This window comes from Parus major, chromosome 19 (assembly GCF_001522545.3).
Source record: "Parus major isolate Abel chromosome 19, Parus_major1.1, whole genome shotgun sequence".
In the NCBI taxonomy this organism is placed as follows: domain Eukaryota; kingdom Metazoa; phylum Chordata; class Aves; order Passeriformes; family Paridae; genus Parus; species Parus major.
Window position 1 is genome coordinate 8,505,022 of NC_031787.1, and position 21,224 is coordinate 8,526,245.

The 21,224-nt window shown below is 45.7% G+C and overlaps 1 protein-coding gene across 2 annotated transcripts; it reads left to right on the forward strand.

Moving 5' to 3' along the window:
• Window positions 1-189: 189 nt before the first annotated feature.
• Window positions 190-20,820, forward strand: TADA2A (transcriptional adaptor 2A). Of its 2 annotated transcripts, XM_015646996.2 has the most exons (15): window positions 190-594; window positions 1,289-1,395; window positions 1,643-1,702; window positions 2,263-2,354; window positions 2,984-3,141; window positions 4,489-4,577; window positions 5,548-5,620; window positions 10,749-10,812; window positions 12,168-12,211; window positions 12,719-12,829; window positions 14,117-14,188; window positions 14,789-14,921; window positions 15,722-15,765; window positions 17,935-18,008; window positions 19,363-20,820. In XM_015646996.2, the coding sequence occupies exons 1-15, from the start codon at window positions 570-572 to the stop codon at window positions 19,546-19,548; spliced, it is 1,332 nt and encodes a 443-aa protein (XP_015502482.1). In that variant the 5' UTR covers window positions 190-569; the 3' UTR covers window positions 19,549-20,820. The 2 variants fall into 2 exon arrangements, with proteins under 2 accessions (XP_015502482.1, XP_033374822.1); XM_033518931.1 differs by lacking the exons at window positions 14,789-14,921; window positions 19,363-20,820.
• The last annotated feature ends 404 nt before the right edge of the window (window positions 20,821-21,224 follow it).

Genomic DNA, 21,224 nt, shown 5'->3' on the forward strand with positions numbered 1-21,224 from the left:
GAGCGGGAATTGGGATGTAGGGGAATGGGGATTGGGATGTGGGGAGTGGGAATTGGGGGATTAGGATATGGGATATGAGGAGCGGGGACTGGGATATGGGGATGTGGGGAGCGGGGATTGGGATGTGAGGGATTTAAGGGTTGGGATGTGGGGGATTGGGGAGTAGGATATAGGGAATGGGATATGGGGGAGTGGGATATGGGGAGTGCTTTTGGGAGGTGGAGAGCACGTCCTTGCACAGCAGCTGCTTATAACTCTCCACTCCATTCTCACTGAAACCCTCACTGTGGGGTTGCATCCCCATCACTCCACATCTCCGTGTTTGATTTCTCCCCTTACCCAGAGAACGGACTCTGATCTGTGTGGAATGGGGTCTGGAGGCTGCTGACAGCCCTTCTGCTTCCTGCTCAGGACATCCTGGGAGGATCACACCTGTGAGAGCTGTGGAAGAGGTGGCTGCAGGGAGAGAATTCCCTTTGGGATACAAGTTTGGGACAAGGGTCACACTCCGGGTGCTTAGGCCAGCCGAGTTTTACTCCAAGGAGCACAACCAGCACCAGGAGGGAGGGATGGAGCGCCTGGCTTCCTTCAGCAGTAAGTGCTATCAGATAATTCAGCTCCCACATCTGGTCATGAAAACACTGCATGGTACAAGGATTTCTTGGAGCAGTGGGATTTTGGAGTCACCATCCCTGAAAGTGTTCAAAAAATGTGTGAATGTGGCACTTTAGGGACATGGTTTAGTGGTCATACCAATGATTCAGTGTGAGTTTTGTCTTAGTTCTGTCTACTTGTAATTGAGCTGCTTCAAATCTATTTTCTTGGAAAAAATCAGAATCAAGGGATCTCAGACTGGTTTGGGTTGGAAGAAACCTTAAAGCCCATCCAATTCCACCCCCTGCCAGGGCCAGGGACACCTTTCACTATCCCAGGTTGCTCCATGCCCCATCCAGCCTAGCCTTGGACACTTCCAAGGGAACACTTGGACAGTTCCAGGGATCAGCTTCTCTGATAATCCTGTTCCAGGGCCTCCCCACCCTCACAGGGAAGGATTTCTTCCAAATTCTCCAATCTAACCCTGCTCTCTTTGAGTTTGAAACCATTATAACCTGATAATCTTATTTATTTTGTTGCACAATTGAGTTCATTCAAAATCCATAGAACCACAGAACATCCTGCACTGGACCCACAAGAGCCATCAACTGCTGGGGCTGGGCACAGGTGAATTTAGGGGCTGTCAAAGCAGTGCTGTGCTCGTGTCACAGGAGATTTCCTCTTGTTTTCCCAGGTGACCCTTTTGATAAGCCCCCATGCCGAGGCTGCTCCTCGTACCTGACGGAGCCCTACGTGAAGTGTGCTGAGTGTGGGCCCCCTCCCTTCCTGCTGTGCCTGCAGGTGAGTGCCAGCAGCAGGGCAGAGCCTCTCCTTGCTCTGGGAGAGCCATCAAAAGCCTGCCTGGTGCCAGGCTGTCCAGGGATGGATCAGCACACTTGTTTGCTCAGGGACAGGGAAATGACAAAGAATGGTTTGGAGGCTGAAGGATTGAGACATGGGCAGGTGGTCAGAGAATGGAAGTTAAAAAGGGACCGGTGAAAACCTCTTCAGGGCAGAAATAACACAGTTCTGATCTTTTGTTCTGCAGTGTTTCACCCGTGGGTTTGAATACAAGAAGCATCAAAGTGATCACACTTATGAGATAATGGTAAATATTCCTTTTGGACAACACCTACTCAATTCTGGGCTCTCACAACTTCCCAAGAGCTAGGAACCCTTGCTTACTCATATTACATTGAAAGGTTAAGTGATGCAATCCTTTGATTCAGAGGTTTAAATCTATTAAAAAAAGAAAAATATCCACCTGAAACAGAATGGAGTAGTGGGGTCATTTACAGCTGCATCTTTTTGTTGTGTCTGGATAGCACAATGCATCTCACTAGAATTACAGTCCTTTAACCAGGGACATTGATTTCTGTTTCTCTAGGCTTGTTTCTCCTTCCTCAAAATTAATAATTCTTAAAGTCTCCAGTAATTTTACTGTTTCATAGTATAACATTGTGGAATTACAGCTGGGAGACACAACATGTACCAGTATTTGCTGTGGTTGATGACCCAGTGCCCTAAGTAATCCAATAATTATTCAATCAGGTTTTGTGAAAGCTTAAAACTACCAGAATTATCTCTTGTGTCACTCCATGAACTTTGCCCTTTCTGAGGTGGGTTGGAACAGAGGATCACAGTTTGTTCTGCTTTTTTCTTCTCCAGACATCTGACTTCCCTGTCCTGGATCCCAACTGGACAGCTCAGGAGGAAATGTCTCTCCTGGAAGCTGTGATGGACTGTGGATTTGGGAACTGGTGAGAATTCAGTGGGTCAGCCAATTTCAGTCATTGCTGGGAAGTTTTTTCTTTCTTTTCCCTGGATCTCTATTGAATTCATCAGTTCACATTGACTGTTCAATGACTTCTTGTGGGTGAGACACTGATTCAGCAGCTAAAGTAGAAAGATGGAGTATCAGATACTGTTTTCATGAGTTATCTGTCTTTTCCTTTATTAAAAATAGTTGTGTTAAAAGTACAGAATCCCAGAAATCACAGAAGCAGAAGTGAGAGTTCTTGGGCACACATTGCTATCAGAAGTAAGACTGATAACTGGTTACAGAGTTTACCATTACCTGGAGTCAGTAAAATGTGTAAAAAGCTCTCAAATAAATTTCAAGCCTGGTAAAGATGTGCTACATTCTGTCAGCCAGAGGGTTTCCCATAGGAAAACAGTGAATTGCATTGTTCATGGGCACCCAAAAATGTCCTCTGGCACAAACACGTGAGTGGTGGTGCTGAGAATGTGAGTTCAGACACCATCACAGGCCAGTTCTCTGCACACAACCAACCTCTTGTCCAAAATTATTGTTTCCCACTGGAGAAATTTGAAAAACCCCAACATTTCTGTGTTGTTCACATGAAGCCTCCCCCTCTCCCTGCTCCAGGCAGGATGTGGCTAACCAGATGTGCACCAAATCCAAGGAGGAGTGTGAGAAGCACTACATGAAACACTTCATCAACAACCCCCTGTTTGCATCCACCCTGCTGAACCTGAAGCAGGCAGAGGAGGCTCAGCAGCACGAGACAGCCATTCCCTTCCACTGTGAGTATTTTCCTGCTCTGCCAAGGCTGGAATCAGCAGCCCTGGGAAGGACAGGCACCACAGATCCTGTTTGCTTTCATTCCCAAAGGGATAACCTGTTCTGATAACTGGCTTGGAGAATGTCAGGAGTAGGGTTCTCTTCACACTGGATTAATTCCTGGCTGTATCAGATAGACAAGGCTGCCAGTTCCATGGGAAAAGGCAGGAAACAGCATGGTCTGACACAAACATCAGGGTCTCAAAAGCAGAAGCTCCTCCACAGCCAGAGCACACAGAAATCACCCCAGCAGAAACCTGAATGTTTTACCCATTGGATTGGAAGTTCCTTCACGTGTGTCCCTCAGGATAGTGTGTGAATGTGGTTCTCACCTGTCCAACCCTGCACTGCCAAGGGAACTGAGAAGGGATTTCTGCCTTCAAACATTTCCTCTGATCATGTGCACATTACTGTGTACACACTGTGTCCCAGGCCTAACTGCTGATTTAATTTGTCATAAAACCACTCCTTTCAACTATGCTGATTTCACACCTCTCTCTTGAAAACTGCCTGTTAAAACAGTCTGCAGCAAGTTAACAAATTCTCAGTTTTCCTTGCATTTCACATCTTTAGCATTCCCCCAGTCTGGCAGCTGTTCATTCCAGAGCTCCCCAGCCTCTCTGGGTGAGGCAGTTGCTGGCTGTCTGGAGGTTTACATTTCCCAGTAAAGTGGTTAGAGCTAAACGGTAGGAACTGGGCAATTTTGGTTCTGTCCCTGGCTGTTATTGATATTTTTATGTGCCCTGGGCCAAGACAAACTGTCTGTGCTTCAGCCTGCTTTATCTGTGCCTTGGGACACACAATGCTCAGCTCCTGCACAAGTGCATTGTGAGCCTCAGACTATTATTGTCTGTAAAACACCAAGCTCCTCAGCTGGGAAGTGCTGTAAAAACTGGGAGTTCTCTGGCTTTAATTGCAGCTCTGTCAATGGTCCCCAGAAGAAGGCAGATTTAACATTCCTGTTGCTATTAACTAAAAGAACCTGCACGCTGAGCCCCAGGGATCTGCAGAGGTTTAAAGGGGGATGCTGAGCTCCAAAATGTAAAGTTTACATTCCATTACCTGTTTATTACCTTGAATTTGTGCTTGACTCTTGAGAATACTACGAAGATCTTAGATTGCTGCATTTTTCTCTGGATGAACTCTGTCTTTTCTGACTATAATACTGAATAAAAGCCCAATCAGGGTATTTTTCTTCAACTAATTATTCCCACTTTTCCTGCAAAATAAACACTTATTTACAGATCCTTAAAAAAAAAAAAAAGATCTCAAGCCCTATTCAACAACTGAAAACCTTGGTTTTTTTTCAGCTGCTGATGATCCCCCCCGGCCTGCCTTTGATTCCTTGCTCTCCAGGGACATGGCTGGGTACATGCCAGCCAGAGCTGACTTTGTTGAGGTAAGACTGACTCTCCTCCCGTTGTTTTAAATTTGCTGCTGGGTGCAAGCTCAGCACACACCCCTCTGTTTGCCCCTGCCTGTCTTTGCTCTTCATTGAAAAACCTCACAGGAGGGCACAGGACTGAGGGGTGCTGGGAGTCCTGTGGTTTAATTTCAGGTTATCCCGTGAGGAGCAGGGAGTTGGACTCTGATCCTTACGGGTCCCTTCCAGGCTGAGATACTCCGTGATTAAAGCTCTGGATTAATTAAGGGTTTGATGCCAGAGGTGGCGCTGGTGGCCTGCAGAGCTGGGGGAGGCAGCAGAGGCTGCAGGACGTGCTGCTGCCACCAGATGTCCAGCTGTCCAGCCAGGGTGGCCCTGCTGAGTGGGCTGGGCGCTGGAAATTGGCTGCTCAGCCAAAGGATCAGCTGCAGCACTGCCACCTGCCCGAGGGGAGCACACACAGCCCTGCTCCAGACATCACCTGGGAGATCTGCATTGCTTTCCATGCTTTTGGCCAGGGGCCCAAGGCCCCAGTTCCTGCTCATGTCCATGGAGGAATGAGTTCAGCCATACAGGGGCTTGGTTTTGTACCTCTGAGCAGAATGAGCACCCAAAAATCACACCCAAGGCTCTCAGGCACATGGTGGGGACTCTTGGGGGTGTCCTGAGCCAGGTCAGGAGTTGGTGATCTTTGTGAGTTCCTTCCAGCTTGGGGCATTCAGTGACTCTGATTTCCATCACAGTCAGGAAGTCGTGACCTGATTAATTCCTGTCACAGCACCCTGCTCCTGCTGCAGCCATGGGTGTGCATTTACACACATTTTCCCCAGGTGAAGCTCCCCTATGCTGTTTGTTGCTCAAGGATGGGACCTTGTGCCCTGTGTCTCAGTAAATATCTCTGTTCCCAGTCCTTCTGCATGTTCTGAAACCTGAGGCCAATATTTTAGTGCTTGTTAGTGACAATGTATTAATCACCTCTGAACAGGAGTTTGACAACTATGCTGAGTGGGATTTGAGAGATATTGATTTTGTAGAAGATGATTCAGACATTTTGCATGGTAAGTGCCATATTTTTGTACCCAGTCTGAAAACTGTTTCAGATGCCTGTGCAGCTTTTCATTGGGTCTCTTTCTCCACACACTTTAAAAGGGAACATACACTTCTAGTGCATGGGGTTTAATGTTTGGGTTTTTAATGCATTAAATCTATCAGGGTAGGTATTAATGGAGGCAGCAAGGAGGTGTGTGGTTTAAGACTATGTGAAACACATTAAAAGTGTTGGACTCAAAGCTGTGTGACTTTTCATACATTTAACATGTCCTGAGTTAGAGTAGCATCAGCTGTGTGTGACAACTTCCTTTTTATTGTGAAGATGATTGTGTGAGCCCAGTTCCTGCTCTGAGTTTCTGTGAACATGGCTGCCTTAATAACATGAAATAACAGGAATTACTAAAGTGACATTTTAATCCACAGAGAGGAGAAGATCCTGCTTTTCCCCACATTTGTAAGTACACGCAGGGTTTATGTTTATGCCTCAGAATTCTGCCATCTGTGTCAGGCAGTTCTAAGCTAAAGCCTTTGCATCCCTTGGAGACAGACAAATCCTGTTACGTACAGACAGTCTTGGCAAAGTTAAAAACACCAGTTTGAAGTTGAGCAGTGTGGCAGGAGCTTTAGGAATGCAAACTCCCCTGGCTCAGGGAAGGCCATGAGAGTCGTATGTCAGCCTCTCCCCTTTCAGCATTTATTGAGAGGGGGACTGGCTTGAGGCCATGGCAGGGATTCCTCATGCCAGCTCTCTACTGTTTCATCCTCTTCTGGGTCCTGGTGAACTGAAAAAGAGAAATAATCTCCTACTTCTGCACATTAATTGATAGATTTATGTTCAGTCAAGCGGGTTTTGCAGCACTCCCCTTACACCTGCCTTCTCCCCAGGCACAGTTCAGCCATTTGAGGTCTCTCCTGCCAGGTCCTGTCCTCCAGGAGCTCTGCTAACTCCTGCTGGAGCTGGATCTGCTTGTGCTCCTGCACATCCTGCAACAGGGACTTCCACAATCGAATTAGGAGCTCACAATTTAATTATGTGTTGTGTGAAAAAATACTTCCCCCTGTCTGCCCAATATTTTTGCCTGATAATTTCATTGGATGTTCTCTACTCCATCCTTCAGTTGTCTTCAGTGTTTGGGAAGAGATGTCAGGCATTTGCTCTGTGCAAACTGCTTGGCAGAGGTTGTGGAGCGTGAGCAGCTGCACTTTGGATCTCTTAGCCCAGGAACTCTGGCATCTGCCTTCCCACAGCTGTCCCAGATCTGCCCACGTGAGAGAGAAAGCCTGGCAAAAATGAAGTCCCAGGGTCCAGCCAGCTTTTTCCCTTTCACATGAGGCGTCTTGGGGAGAGAAGGAATTCTTTTCTAAAGAATTTGGAATGAGATCTTTCACTTCTGCGATTTAATACAAAAAAAGGAAGGAGCCACATCCTCCCTGTCCTGCAGTTTTAAAGGGCTCAGCTGCCCACTTTGCTGGAGAGAATTTTGCAACCCAATTGCAGGAGCCCACGGGGCAGGAAATGGCTCAACATGTGGCTCTTGAGAGCAGGGCTGGTTTAAGGAGCCTTTGTGCTTTGTAGCTGATGGGCAGAGGGGGCTGGGAGGTAACCTGGCTGTAAAAGTGAAAATGTGACACATTTTATAGCCCAGAGAAACCCAAACAGGGCCTGGAAGCCAAGATTAAGGCTCAGGTTGGGAAGAAAATCTTCCATTTGTTTTCCTGCCACACATTAAACCTTACTGGGTTCAAGATTAATTGTTGAAAACTATTTTCATACTGAATTTTCTGCAAGTCACTCAGGCTAGGCCCTGGGAACACCCCAGCCAGTACAATTTCTGTGGTCTCTCTTTCCTTCTCTTGGTGCATCAGTCACTGCTCAGTGCTGCACATCCCACAGGAATATTTGTGCTTCCACTGGAGTGGAATTCCTCCTTGTTCCCTTTCTCACACATTGCTTTTCATAATGTTTTGTAAAAAATATTTTTTAAGAAGTTCTAGATCTGAGCTGCTTGACCTCTGTTTTCTGATGTATTCTATCTTTTATATGACATATATTTGTAGCTTTATCTCATGAGTTACCTGCTAGATTTCCCTGTGTCACTCTAAACAAGTTCTTGGTATTCCCACAAGAAAATGCTATTTAATACAAGGTGGGAAGGCTCCCAGGCAGCTTTTATGAGCAATGCAGAACCTGTACCTGCTGCCTCCTCAGCTCTCCCCACCTCACAGGAGGTCACAGACATCACTCAGTCACTTCTTGGTATTAGTGAGATGGCAAAAAATTTCATATTTCAATTAAATTCTGGAATTGTTCTCTTTTATTCAATGCTGGCAGTACAGTAAGGGCATGCAAATATATATTGCAGTTACACAAAAACATAATGGACAGATCAAAAGCACCAACCAGTTACAACCCTAATTCAGCCCACAGTGCTTGAATATTTCATGAACTACAAGTTTTCATCAGGCTGAATTAGAACGTTGGTAATTTATCTTTTTCCCAGCTTTTTTTTCCCCCCTTCTCATGTAAATGATTTTTCACTTCTAACACTGTAAAGTAATTGCTGAAACCACAGATTTAGAAGTGAGTGGAAATAGGCTGCAACTGGCAGGGAAATTTGATTTCAAGCTGCAAGGCAGTCAGTGTCCTTCCTGACAGAACAGGGTGTTTATTCTGCTCTGGAAGTTGCTGCCTTGCTCCAAAGGCAGATAACTGTTTGCCATGGGTGCTGCTTTCCTCCAGGGTGGGTGAATTTGGACTGCAGCCCTTCAGTCTGTCCCCAGCCCAGCACACACTGGTCCCACAGACTGTTTACTGGGATTAGTTTGCATTCTTCCCATTATCCCTGCCAAGGCAGGTTCGCTTCCGTGGAACAAAGCTCTCACTCATTAGGGCTCAACAAAATTTCCTGCAGACCAAGTGAGGCTGAAGAGGAATGAAAAGCAAAGGCTGTTTTGGACACTCTCTGGAGGAACCAAAATATTTGTTGGTTTGTTTGTTGGGTTTTTTTTGGAATGGAGGAAGGAGCCTTGAATTGCTGCCTATCAGTGGGGCCTTCAGAGCTGCAGCGAGCACAGCAAAGAGCCTTATCAGGGCCCAGAGTGGACACTGTGAGCACGGTGTCAGCTTGGATTATCTCACATTACCAGCACAAACAACTGCTTCCCCGCCAGCATCCATGGGGAAAAGCACAGGCAGATCATTCTCATTCCCCCAGCATCTCCTCTCTCATTTCCATGCAGCGTGGAGCAGTGTAGTAGTCGGAGTTATTCATGCATTCCAGATTTGGTAATCGCCTGGTCCTGTGTGAATATGGCTATTAAAAACAAAAGCCCCTCCAAAAGGCCATGTGGCAGCAAATACTAATTTCACTGGAAGCAGGAGCTCCATTTCTTCCCTTCATTTGTTCCTTCCTCTCCCCAGCTGATCATCATTTCTTTAGAATATCGTGCACTCAGGTGAAAGCATCAAAACTCCATGGTTAGAGGTGCATAATTACTTGTGATATTTATAGAGGTTCTCCAGTACAGTTTCTGCATGTACTTATTAAGTTCTGCCCACACAAACCCCAGAAAATAACAAGTTGGCTGAGCTTGCAGAGGGTTTCAAAACTACAAAAATATTTTCCGTAAATTGGCACCAACTCCAACCCTTCCTAATGGATTTCATTCATGTTTAACTTGCTGCATTCCCAATTTCTCGTCCCCACATTTTAGCACAAAGGAGAATTTGCTATCTCTACTTGTTCTTAAATTAGGAAACTTAGATCCCTCGCTATGAAAATACACGATGATGCTGAAAAATGCAAGAAATTTGGAAAAATAGGTAGGAATATTACAGGACAGCACCCCCTCTATCTGATATAGAATCCTTTACTCTTAGATTGATGTCAGATCAATTTGGAACAAACTGAAGGGTTTTTTCCTTGGGATCAAGCTCCTGAGCAAATCCCCACAGCCTGTGGGCTTCAGCTGTCCCTGTTTGTATGAAATTTGATTACCCAGAGGGATGCAGGGATGAATTTCCCAGAGGCTGGGGGCTTCCTGGTGTTTACACCTACATACATATTTAAAATAGACACATAACCACACTTCTTAATTGCATTATTAATTATTAATCCGAGAGTACAATCAATAAACTGCCACTATCAGTTTTGCTCTTTTTGTGTAACTACAGAGATAAATTGATCCTGGGTTCTGTCTCCCTTGGGCCCCCCCAGTTTCCTTTTTTCCAAAAACTGGTTGTTGTGTCACACCTCTAAGCCACTGCCAAGCCTTGAGCCTTTTCCTTCTGAGAGCACATGGAAATTATTAACATAAATCTAAAAAAAAAACCAAAAAACCACTAAAAATCATCCACCTCTACACTCATTTAATAACCTAGAATTTGTGTGTTATCTAACAGAGCTAGGGAAGGGAAGGTGATAGGTGTCTCTTTATCTTGTCTTTCAAGAATTTACCCAAAAAAAAAAAGTTTATTAAGCTAATGGCTGCAGGAAAAAGGAGCTGCAGGCTCTGTGAGTGGCTCAGCCAGGCTGCAGACAGGTTTGATTTTGGGAAGGATGTGATTTCTAATGAGTATGGCTTTTTCCTGGGCTTCTTCACATTGTCCTGAACTATTCTTTGTTCTCTGGCAGACAGATAAGTTTGGAAGTTAACAAGCTGGAATCTTCCAGATGCTTTTAAGAACTGTAGCAAAGGCTGAGTCCTCTCAGTTCAGAACTGTGTCTGCTTTTTGGAGTTCCTTGTTCTGGGCTGAGAAGCCTTTGCCCAGAGATGACACCTCAGATCCTTAAATCTTTTTTTCAGGAGAAGGAATATGTATGAAGGAACAAATTTTAAGTCCTGATAGCAAAACAGTCCAAGAAGGACGAGGAGAGTTCTCAGGACCTGCCCAGGCTCATGTTTACATGAGTGTATTTACAGTGATGAATTTGGCAGGAGTAAGCAAAAAGAAACCTTCCCCAGGTAGCAAGGACTGCAGGTTTGTCTCTAATGAGTTGATGCCCCTGTAAAATTGCCTCAGGATTTTTAAACCAGCAAAGCAATGACCATTTCAGCCTAATGTGAACATAAAAGCTTGAAATTCAGCCTCCTGCAGTGATTGCTTATGAATTCTTTAATCTTTGTGTTTTGCAGCTCTGAAGATTGCAGTGGTAGATATCTATCATTCCAGGCTCAAGGAAAGACAGAGACGGAAAAAGTGAGTTTTAAAGCAGTAACTGTGTTTTTTTCCTTCCCTGTGCAATGCTGATGGATTACACATCATTAATTTCCTACTTCAGGGGAAAAAAAAAATCCTGCCAGACTGTGACTGATTGCTGGACCCCCACTTTTTCCCCAGAAATATTTGGATCATTATTTTTAATCCCTAAGTTAGTTTTCCACACTGAAGATAACTCTATTGCTGATGTGGGCTTGAATAATTTATTCAGCTCATTTGACAGTGTTCTAGAATGACTCAATCTATTAATTAAATTAAGTTTTATTATAACTTTGAAATACTTTGTTCAATATTTAAAATTACATCTTGCTGGATTACTCCCTGCTGGAAGAATTAGTGATTTGAAGTGAGGCTGCTCCAGTCCTTCTCCTAAAACTACACAGTTCTGCTGAGTGACAGGAAGGATTGACCTGGTTATTCATAATTCATAAATAAAAAGTATTTATGTGATGTAATTTCCATGATCATCAATCTTGTCACACTAAAGGAATGTGCTACAGGGCTCTTCATAACTCTTGGGGCTACATCAGTGTCAGGTTTTGTAAAGTTTCAACAGCAGAATGGGACAAAAGTCTGGAAAATGACACAAAAGTGCTGATGTCACTCTCAGAAAGGTGACTCTGCACGGGACAGGAAGGTTTTGTGCAAGGCAGAGGAAATGTAATGGATTTTATAGAGCAAGTTCTGATCTGACCTTGACAGCCCAGCTCTGTGGTATCTTATTTGCCAAAGTGGAGTCACCACAGAGCAATGAGCACGTGGCACTGCTCACACTGGTGACAAAGGGATTTATCAGGCACCTGCTTCTCCCTCTGCTCCTTTCCCTGATCCCATCAGGAGCGGTTCAAACCCAGAGTTACCTCCATCACGTCTTTAAAAACCAAGCTGCCACAGAAAAATGCCTTTCTCATGTTTCCAGTGGTGGCATTTACAGTCCAGCTCTCCCCTGTGCTTTAGCAGAGGGATGTTTGTCTCTCTCTGACGCTGGAAATCATGTTCATGACACATTCATTACCTCTGATTTTGGAAGGACAAGTTATAAGATGCTGTAGATGTGAAATCTGTGCCTAAAGAAGCAATTTCCAACCTTTCAAGTGATTGCAGCTCCCTTTGTGCTCAAGGCTGATGCACACCACTGTCCAAAATTTACCCTGATTAAAGACACACTGCATCATGTTTCCATTCCAGCCAGCCCAGGGTTTATGGAGATTTCATTTGTGTTTAGTTTTAGATTCCTCTGATGGTCTAAATCAAAGTTTCTTCTGAAGCCTTTGTGTTTGTGAGGCAATGCAGGAGTAATGGCCTTTATTAATATAATTTTCTTTCATTTGCAGAATTATAAGAGATCATGGCCTGATAAACCTCAGAAAATTTCAGAGTGAGTATCAGGTGTAACTGCTTCACTTCAAAGTGGCAAACTTCACACATTCACCATTTCCAGGTCACCAGTGTGGTTTGTTCATACTGGAACATTCAGACATCCTAAATTGCAGCAGATTTCCTGCCCCAGCTGTTTCCAGCTGTCTGGTTCTAAGTACTCCCAGCTCAGTGTTGTAGTTATTGCCTCAAGATTGCTCTCCAGAAGCATTTTGGCCTCTACTGCAAGAGGGCAAAGGGGGAAGGTGAAACCTTCCAAACTGCCTTTGGAGTGCACCTCACTCTTGTGAGAAATAACTGAACAACATTTAAATATCACCCTTTATGCCTTAAGGATTTTAAGGGCTGTAACTTTTGTTGTTTTTTATTCAGCAGTTTGTAGTTGTGACACCTAAACAGCCAAACTGTGGATTTTTAGGCAGTCCCGAGGCTGGAGCTCACATCAGCCCCCACAGATATTTTTCTCCTGGCTCAGGAGTGGTAATGTGTGACACTTTTCCCCCTGTAGTTCTGGAAAGGCGCTACCCCAAGGAGGTGCAGGACCTGTACGAGACCATGAGGAGGTTTGCCCGGATCCTGGGGCCCGTGGAGCACGACAAGTTCATCGAGAGCCACGCGTGTGAGTGAGGGCTCTGCACACACAGGGACAGCTTGCATCATCTGTTTCCTAAATAGATCCCTCTCCTGGAGGGCAGGAGGTGGTTTTTCTCCTCCTCCCCCATCTAACTACCTCAGGAAAACAAATACATTTGTGGTTTGATACTTTGAATGAGCAGCGAGTGGGGTTTTTCCACTAAACTGTATCCGAGCTCTTTGTTTGAGTTTGCAGCTGACTGAACATTCTGGTCATGTGTTAGAGGTAATATTTTTTTATCTAAAGGCCATTGTTTATTTACTGGGACTCTGTACCAGGGGAAGAATAAAATCCCTATGTTATGTCTGTATGGAGAGATTGGGAGCTGGCAGCAAACTGAATTCTTTGAAAGACACACGTTAAACTATGATATGTCACATAATTATATAGTGCAGTGGTCATTATGTCCTTACCTTAGGAGAGAGGCATTGTTCCATCCCTGAATCATCCCATAGCCTACATTTAGGCAGATTCCAGCCCGAGTCACCACATCCTGCTTCATTCTGTGACTTAAACTGGGAGAGTTGTTGCTCATTAGAAAGAACAAAGCATTTACGCAGTTGTGCCCGTGTTTTCAGGACACCCTGTGTGAAATACCAAAAGCATGATCCTGCAAAATCATGAGTCCCACATGGGAGTGCTGCTCCTGGAACTTGGTTTTGTTGTAGTGGCTGCAGATCCTCAGGTGAACCTGACAGTCACAGGTCTCCTGAGCAGCAGCAGGAAACAAATTCACAAGGAAACTTGTTCCCTATATAACTGGGCAGTGCTGGAAGGCAGCTGATGAAAGCAACAGACAGGAAATATCTCTGAGGAAAAGAAACATTTCATCTTACTGACTGCAGGAAAAAAATTGTCTGCAAGGAAAAATTTGGGGAGGTCCAGCTAGGAAAATCATAATTCCAAGAGAATATTTGATGTATTAGGAGCCTGGCTGGAGTAGTTCCTCAAACCTATTGAAATGCTTTCCAGAAATCCCACATTATTGTTATTTGCCTTGTCTAGGGAATGGCAAAGGGACTATCAAAGCATGAAGAGAAAATGCCTTTTCTGAGCACACAAATGCTAGAAACCAGCTGAAATCTGTGACCAAGGAGCATGGGGACACAGAGAGATTGAGATCTTGTGGAGGGAGGTTCACTCTGGCTGTGGTTTGTGTGTTCAGAGCTGACCTGTGCAGGCAAATAATAATGAGCCACGTTCCCAGTCCACCCCACTGATCCACTTTTGCTTTTCTGGATTTCCCTCCTGCCACCTCGTGGGGTCCAACAGTGGAATTTGAGCTGCGCAGGGAAATAAAGAGACTCCAGGAATACAGAGCAGCAGGAATCACCAATTTCTGCAGTAAGTACCTGATGTATTATTCAGCCCATTCCCATCCATCAAGGAAGGAAAGGATGATTTTACAACATTCAGGATGTGTTGAATAAAAAGACACTTAGTTCAGAGAGGCTCTGGAACTGAGCAAGGCTTCAGCAATGATGCACAGTCCAGCTGGGCTGGTTTAGAGCTGATTTGAGCCATCAACTTGGAGATCACAGTGTCTAACACAGCTCTGCTCTGGGCACCACTTTGCAAAAGCTTCATTAAAAAATATTTATGTCATGGCACAGTGGTCTCAGGGGCTTACCTTGGGACACTTTTATTGCCTGGGAACACATGTGATATCTGGAGAGAGGCCTGAGACCTCCACATTAATGAAACACCCTGTTTTATCCTGGAATTAGATCATGGAAGCCTTTTTTGTTTGTTTTGGAATTTAACAGGGGGAAGGGTGCAGGGTGGAGTCTCATCCCTTCTGGTGCCAAGTAGTCATCACAAGGGAGAACAGCAGAGGTTGGGCCCGAGGTAGAGAACTTCCCAATATTTCCTGAAGCAGGGAAAAGCCAGTGTGGAGTTTCTGGCTGAGGCAGGTGGGGAGAGCAGGGTGTGTGTGTGCCACAGGTGCCCGGACCTACGAGCACCTGAAGAAGAGCCGGGACGAGGAGCGGCTGAAGCGCACGATGCTCTCGGAGGTGCTGCAGTACATCCAGGACAGCAGCGCCTGCCAGCAGTGGCTCAGCCGCCAGGCAGACATGTAAGCACTGCCACTGGGTGTCCAGGGAACCTGCCCCATCCTGGGAATGCCCACAGCCAGCTTGGATGGGGTTTGGGGTGGGGTTTGGGGCACCCTGCTCCAGTGGAAGGTGTCCCTGCCCGTGGGATGCGATGAGCTTCAAGATCCCTTCCAACCCAAACCTCCCTGGGATTCTGTGGTTGAGTTTGCACATTTTCCTGCCTGATAGTAACAAATCCATTCCCAATTTGTCAAAGTAGGAACAGCCTGCAAAATTCAGCAGGGCAGGAAAGTGGGTGACAGCAGTAGTGCTTGTTGAGAACAGGCAAAGGAGGGGCTCAAACCCCTCAGTTTTATATTTCAGGAACTGAACTGTTCATAAAGTCACAGAGGGAAGTGAGCTCTTTATGGATATTAATGAGGGCACAGCTGATGCCTGAAATATTTCGATGATTTTAGAAGCAGCAGCATTATTAATGTGTCATCACCCTGCACTTGGATTTAAGGAGCAAGCTGCAACATAAAGGAAGTGCATCCTGTGTGCAGGAGATGGTTTGGCATTTCCCCACTCAGTTTCCACTGGATTTTTAATTGTGTCCCCCTCCACAATTCTTCAGTGGGTTTTTTAACAGGTTTCAGACATATTTTTCAATGTGGGAACACTAAATATTTATAAATCCTGTTGACTTCTAGTCAGGGCTTGGGTTATGCAAGTTGAATTGTATAATTATTACAAGTTGTGGAAGAAGCACTTTCAGGGCCAACACATGCAGTTATTCTTAAAAACATGAAGGCAATTTGAAAATTTCCTTTATTTTCAGTGATTCTGGCCTGACTCCCACAGTACCAGCTCCTTCAACTACAGGTAAGTGTTAGATGATGTCTGCTAAAAACCCAGTAATATCTCTCTGACAGCCTTTTTCTGACTCCTTTTCCTGAGTGTCAAAGTGTCAGTCCTCAAGCCTCACGGTTAAGGACTGCTTAAGTCAACATTACATCAATCTGCAAGTCATTCCACTCACACATCCTGCAGGATTTTCTGCTGAATTTCTAGATTTTTCTGACTAGAGGTCAAAACCCATCCTAAAGCTACATTAGCAAGGCAGGAAACAAAGGAATTTTCGCAGTCTGTAAGCACAAATTAGTTTTTTTTCCACCATGAGGACCCCATCTTCTTTCAGTGCCCAGTAAGGACAGATTCAGGGGTCAGTCAAGGTCCCCATGAACAAGACTTAAATAAATTCCCATCCCATTTGTTGAGGTCTTGGGGTGACTGAGGCTGGGATAAAGTTTTATTGCAAGGTTGTTAAATGTTTCCAGGGAAAACAGCTTTGGCTCTGTCCCCACACCCAGTGTTTATGTGGATGCTGTAAAACCACTTGAATCAAACCTCTCACAGGTGGACACTGGGTCTATATGTTCTTCCTCATTTCTTCCAGGAGCCTCGGAAATTTGGGTCAGGATCCCAAGCAGTGAGTCAGGGCACTGTTCCAAACCTATTTGGTGATTGCTAAGGTCTGGTATCTTGGAGAAAAAACAGCTTTGTGTATCTCAGGGTGTCAGAGTCCGTGAAGGGAGGACATTGTCTTCCAGCTGAAGGTCTGGAATGAGGGATGAACTTCCTTTTCTGTCAAGGATGCAGTGTCCCATGAAGGGGATTGTGTTGCCTGTGGAGCTGTGATAGCTCACAGTGTTTACAAGCAGCATCACATGTGGAACAAAACCCAAACAAAATACCATAGAGTTGCTAATTAAGCAAACATCCTGCCTGGGGATGCTGGGGAAGAGCTGCCACGTGGCTCTAATTAAAGGCTGCATCACTCTGAATATACAAGAGGGCAAATTAATGCTTCACTTCTAGATTCTAAGCTCTTGACTTTGCAGCCTTGATATGTTTCCTTGAATGTAGTTTGTGTGTGTGTGTGTGGTATTTTCTAGGTTTATAAAGGAGTAAAACTGGATTCTGTCATGTCTCCTCCTAGCACAGTCACCCCATGCCATGGGAAGAGGGAGCAGTGCTGAGAAATAACTTCCTTTACACCTCCCACAGACTCACACTCCAGCTTCTCCCCAGTCCCTCAGCTCTCTCTGCTCAGGCTCCTCACACCCAGCCAGATCCCGTCTGTTCCTGCAGCTGCCCAGGAGACTGAGAGACTTCCCAGTGCCAGGGGCAGGACCTGGGCAGGGCAGGGGCCTTGGGAAACACAGTGGCACATTTCCCAAGGTCTCATCACTTTGCCAAATTTGGGAAGTTGTCCTGGGATAGAGACCTATCTCTAACTGCTGAATATGCAGCCCACAGCACAGGGGTGAGAGACTTTTTTCCAATGTGAATAAATAACCCAAACTTTATCCTAAGCTCTGCAAGTTACCAAAAAAAAAAAAAAAATCCTATCAGAAAAAAAAAGCCAAACCTGCAAGCAGACAACCCTTAGAAAGTTTAGTCTGTGCCAGGTAATGTCCAGCAAAGTTATAAACAATAGTGAAAGTGAGAAATACCAGATGACCTTGTGATAAATATTCCTTCAGAACTGTTTATCGTAACAGACAAAAAATAAATGCCAAAACTGCATTTGCCTTGCAATACCTGCAACGTATTTAAAGGCATTTGAAGAAAACTCTGCCTCATGAAGTTGTCAGTAATGCCAGAGAGAAATTGGCTGCTTAATCACACCAATAAATAGTCTCAGCATCCTTACAAGGTGCTGGTTTCAGCACACCTGGCACACCCTGCCTGGAGCTGGGATAGTCAGGAGGCTCAGCCCAGCTGAGCCATGCCCGATGCCAGTCTGACACAAAGCTTTTGTCTTGCAGTTCCTCCCAAAAATCAACAGCTCACGAGTCTCATGCAACATTCACAGAGCTTAAAATTGCAAAACCAAACCTTTTGTCGCATCAGCAGAGCTTTATGCTAAGCCCTAAATAACCCTGTCTGTAAACACTTGGCTCGAGCTGGGTTGAGCTGCCTCCCTAACACACCCCAGCCACTTCCAAACTGCTCCAATTCTCCAGAATTTCCTTTCTCATTCCACAGGCAGACGGAGCGCCCCACCACTGAACCTCACAGGCCTGCCAGGCACAGAGAAACTCAACGAGAAGGAGAAGGAGGTGAGGAAAGCATGGAAGGATCATCTCTATAAACTGTGTCTCCACAGCACAGGGCTGCCCACACCACGTATGGGGAGCTGTGAATATCACCTCAGTTACAGGCCCTGACTACTCTTCCTTTCTCACAGAAATCATTCAGGTTTTCCAGTTGGCTTCTTAATTTCCTGTGCTACACATACAGCACAGACTGGCTTATTTAGCAAAGAAAGGAGCAGAGCACCAGGGTGTTATTTGGTGCTGTTACAACATCCATCTCCCTGCCTGCACTGCGAGGCTGGGCTGAGCAGAGGGGTTAATTTTCCTAATGAGCACTGGTTGTTTTTCAGCCCAGTGCAGGCCTGGCCTCCAACTCAGTGAAAAACTATTGAAATAAGAGATTATTATTTCTTAATAGAACTCCTAAGGTGTCCTTAGGCTGCCCCAGGCAGGTTGCAGTGCCCATGAAGCACAGCTGTATCTCAGCCTGCCCTCCGTGTGTGTTTCCCTTGGCTGGAGCTGGCAGCATTGGGAATCAGCTCACGGCTCCGTGTGGAGCTGGCATTTCTGGCTCCATTCAGCACAGGAATAATGGTGGCAGGGCATCAGTGTGTGTGTGTGTGTGTTTTTTGTGTGTGTGTGTGTGTGTGTGTGGAATCTGATTTCCTGGTCAGCTGAGACAGAAAGTCTGAGGTCTGAGGAATTCTGCAATTTCCTATCCGTGAGGAATGAGCATGAAGCATTTCCTTATTAAAGGGAGGAGACAGTTTCTGCAGCAGGAGCAATGCCGTGCTCCTGGAATACAGCTGGAATTTGGGAGCTGAGCAGGAGCTGTGCAGCCAAACAGCTCAGGGGCTGTGCAAAGCCATTCCTTACCAAACTTCCAACCACGGAATGCCTTCCCTGCACAGCTTCCATGCCAGACTTCTGGAGGGGGCCGGCAGAGCTGCTTTTGTAGAAGGTATTAGAGCCTGAGCCTGCAGGGGATTAGAAGCCAGATGCCCTCCCTGGCTCCCGGCCAGCGAGCCCAGTTGCTGCTTCCAAGTCTGGCATGTGTGCTTCCCGGGCTTTGGAAGGAGCAACGCCCACACAGGACGCACTCAGAGCTGTGCTCCTGCGAGCCCAGGGCTCGCTTTCATCCTCCTCCTTTATTTTTCCACCAGGAATGTTTGTGAATGCAGCATCCAGCAGGCTCCTCCCCTCCCTACCTGTGGATCCAAACAGCTCGTCATGGCATTCCCGTGTGCCTCCCCCGTGCAAGGAGACACTGAAAGTGTTCTCAAGAAAATATTCCCCGTGTTCCTCCCCCAGCAGGGCTCTGGGAATGGAAGAACATGACAAGTGTTGGTGTTTATTAACTTCACCTTTTGTCTTGCAGCTCTGTCAGATGGTGAGGCTGGTCCCTGGAGCCTATTTGGAATATAAAGCTGCTTTAGTGAACGAGTGCAACAAACAGGGAGGCCTGAGACTGGCGCAGGCTCGAGCCCTCATCAAGATTGATGTGAACAAAACCAGGAAAATCTATGACTTCCTGATCAGAGAAGGGTACATCACAAAGGCCTGAGGACAGGCAGCAGTGCTTGGCTGGAGCATGCAGATGTGGAGAAGCTTTGAAGTCGCTTTGACAGCTCTGAAAGATTTTACCAGTGTTGAATGAAGGACATTTCCTTTTGTTTAAAACCTTTTGGGGCTTTTTTTTTTTTTTTTTGTAAAAACAAGTAGGGAGCTTTGTTAAATTGTATGAATGCTGACATTTGTCTGGGTTCCTTTTGACTCTCTGTTGTCAGGATTCCGCTGCCTCGCAGTGCTGGGAAGGATCACACGCCATATAAGCTGATCTTAAACGTGAATGGGCATTCATTCCTCACACCTCCTGTGACTGCAGAGAGGATCACGGTACTTTTGTGCTGATGGTGACAAAGAATAAGGACAGAGTCACACTTTGTGCAGTACAGGGTATAGAAATGCAGTTCCTCCCTCTTTGTGTTCCTTCCTAAATCAGCAGCAGCTTTCAGAGGCGACAGCACGTGCTCAAGGGTGTAAAAATAGAGCTTGCAGTGGTCCAGTCTTTTTAACTTACTTGTGATAAAGAATGGGAAGGGACATGGCAGGGAAGCTCCTCAACAGTTGTTACTTTTATGTGGTATTAGCACATATCCCAGCAGGAGGGCTTTGCACAAACCGAGGAGCTTCAGCTGCTCCCCCCCGTCATTTGGGGGTGTCAGGTTATATATAATCCCTCGGTTTCTGCTCATGGGGAAGGCTGGAAGCTACAACCACTGCAGCTTTTGGGAACAGGAATAAAATGGTTCTTGGGACCCTGATGTTCTCCCACAAAAAAGGAGAGCAAAGCATGAAGCTCCTGTTTAAGGGTTTTATTCCCTCAGCGTTACCAGGGACGTGCCTGAGGAGGTGCCACAAGTAACTGCTCAAACACAGCCCCCATCACATCAGCTGATCCCTGAGCTTCGGTACCAAACTTTTGGATTTGGCAATCAGCTGGATGGTGAAGATGGTTCTCTGCAGATGCAGCTTGTGTGTTTATTGAACAGTGAATTGTTTGTCAGACAGCTTCCTGCTAAGGTGTAATGCTGGAATCATGTCCCACAGGAAACCCGGGAGCCAAAGCAGCTGGGGTGTTGGATGCTCCCAAGTTTGGGATCTCACTGAAGAGCCTAACTGAGCTGCAGCTGCACCAGTACCTAGATAAGGTGTTTAGGTTCGGGTTGTTGTTTTTAATTAGAGTAATTATCCTGTGAACCTGAGGTGCCATTGAATGTGAAGTATTTTGGTTTGTAATAAAATCAAAATGACTTGAAACAATCTTACATCCACATCCCTGAACTCAGAGTGAGATTGTAAAGGTCACACAGCTGCCTGGATCTATATCCATCACAGGAGAGAGGAGATACACGCCCAGCAGCGGCTGTAGGGATGCAGCCACTGCATTTCCTAGCAAATATTACTATTTAAAGAAAAGCAGCAGTAATAAACTATGTGTTGAAGATTAAAGTCTAGAAATTGAGACTGGGAATGCCAAGTGAAAGGGCACAGTAAGCTGTAAAACCTTGGGAATGTTTTTCCCACTTGTCTTTTAACATTAAACAGCCAAACTGCTTTTCTTTTGCCGGGCGTTCCAGGGGACTTGCACCCAAAGGCAGTAAAGGAGCCAAGTGCATGGAACCATCCTGGGATGAGCTGAGGTTGGTTTTGGGGGGCTGCAGACTCAGGTGGACATGG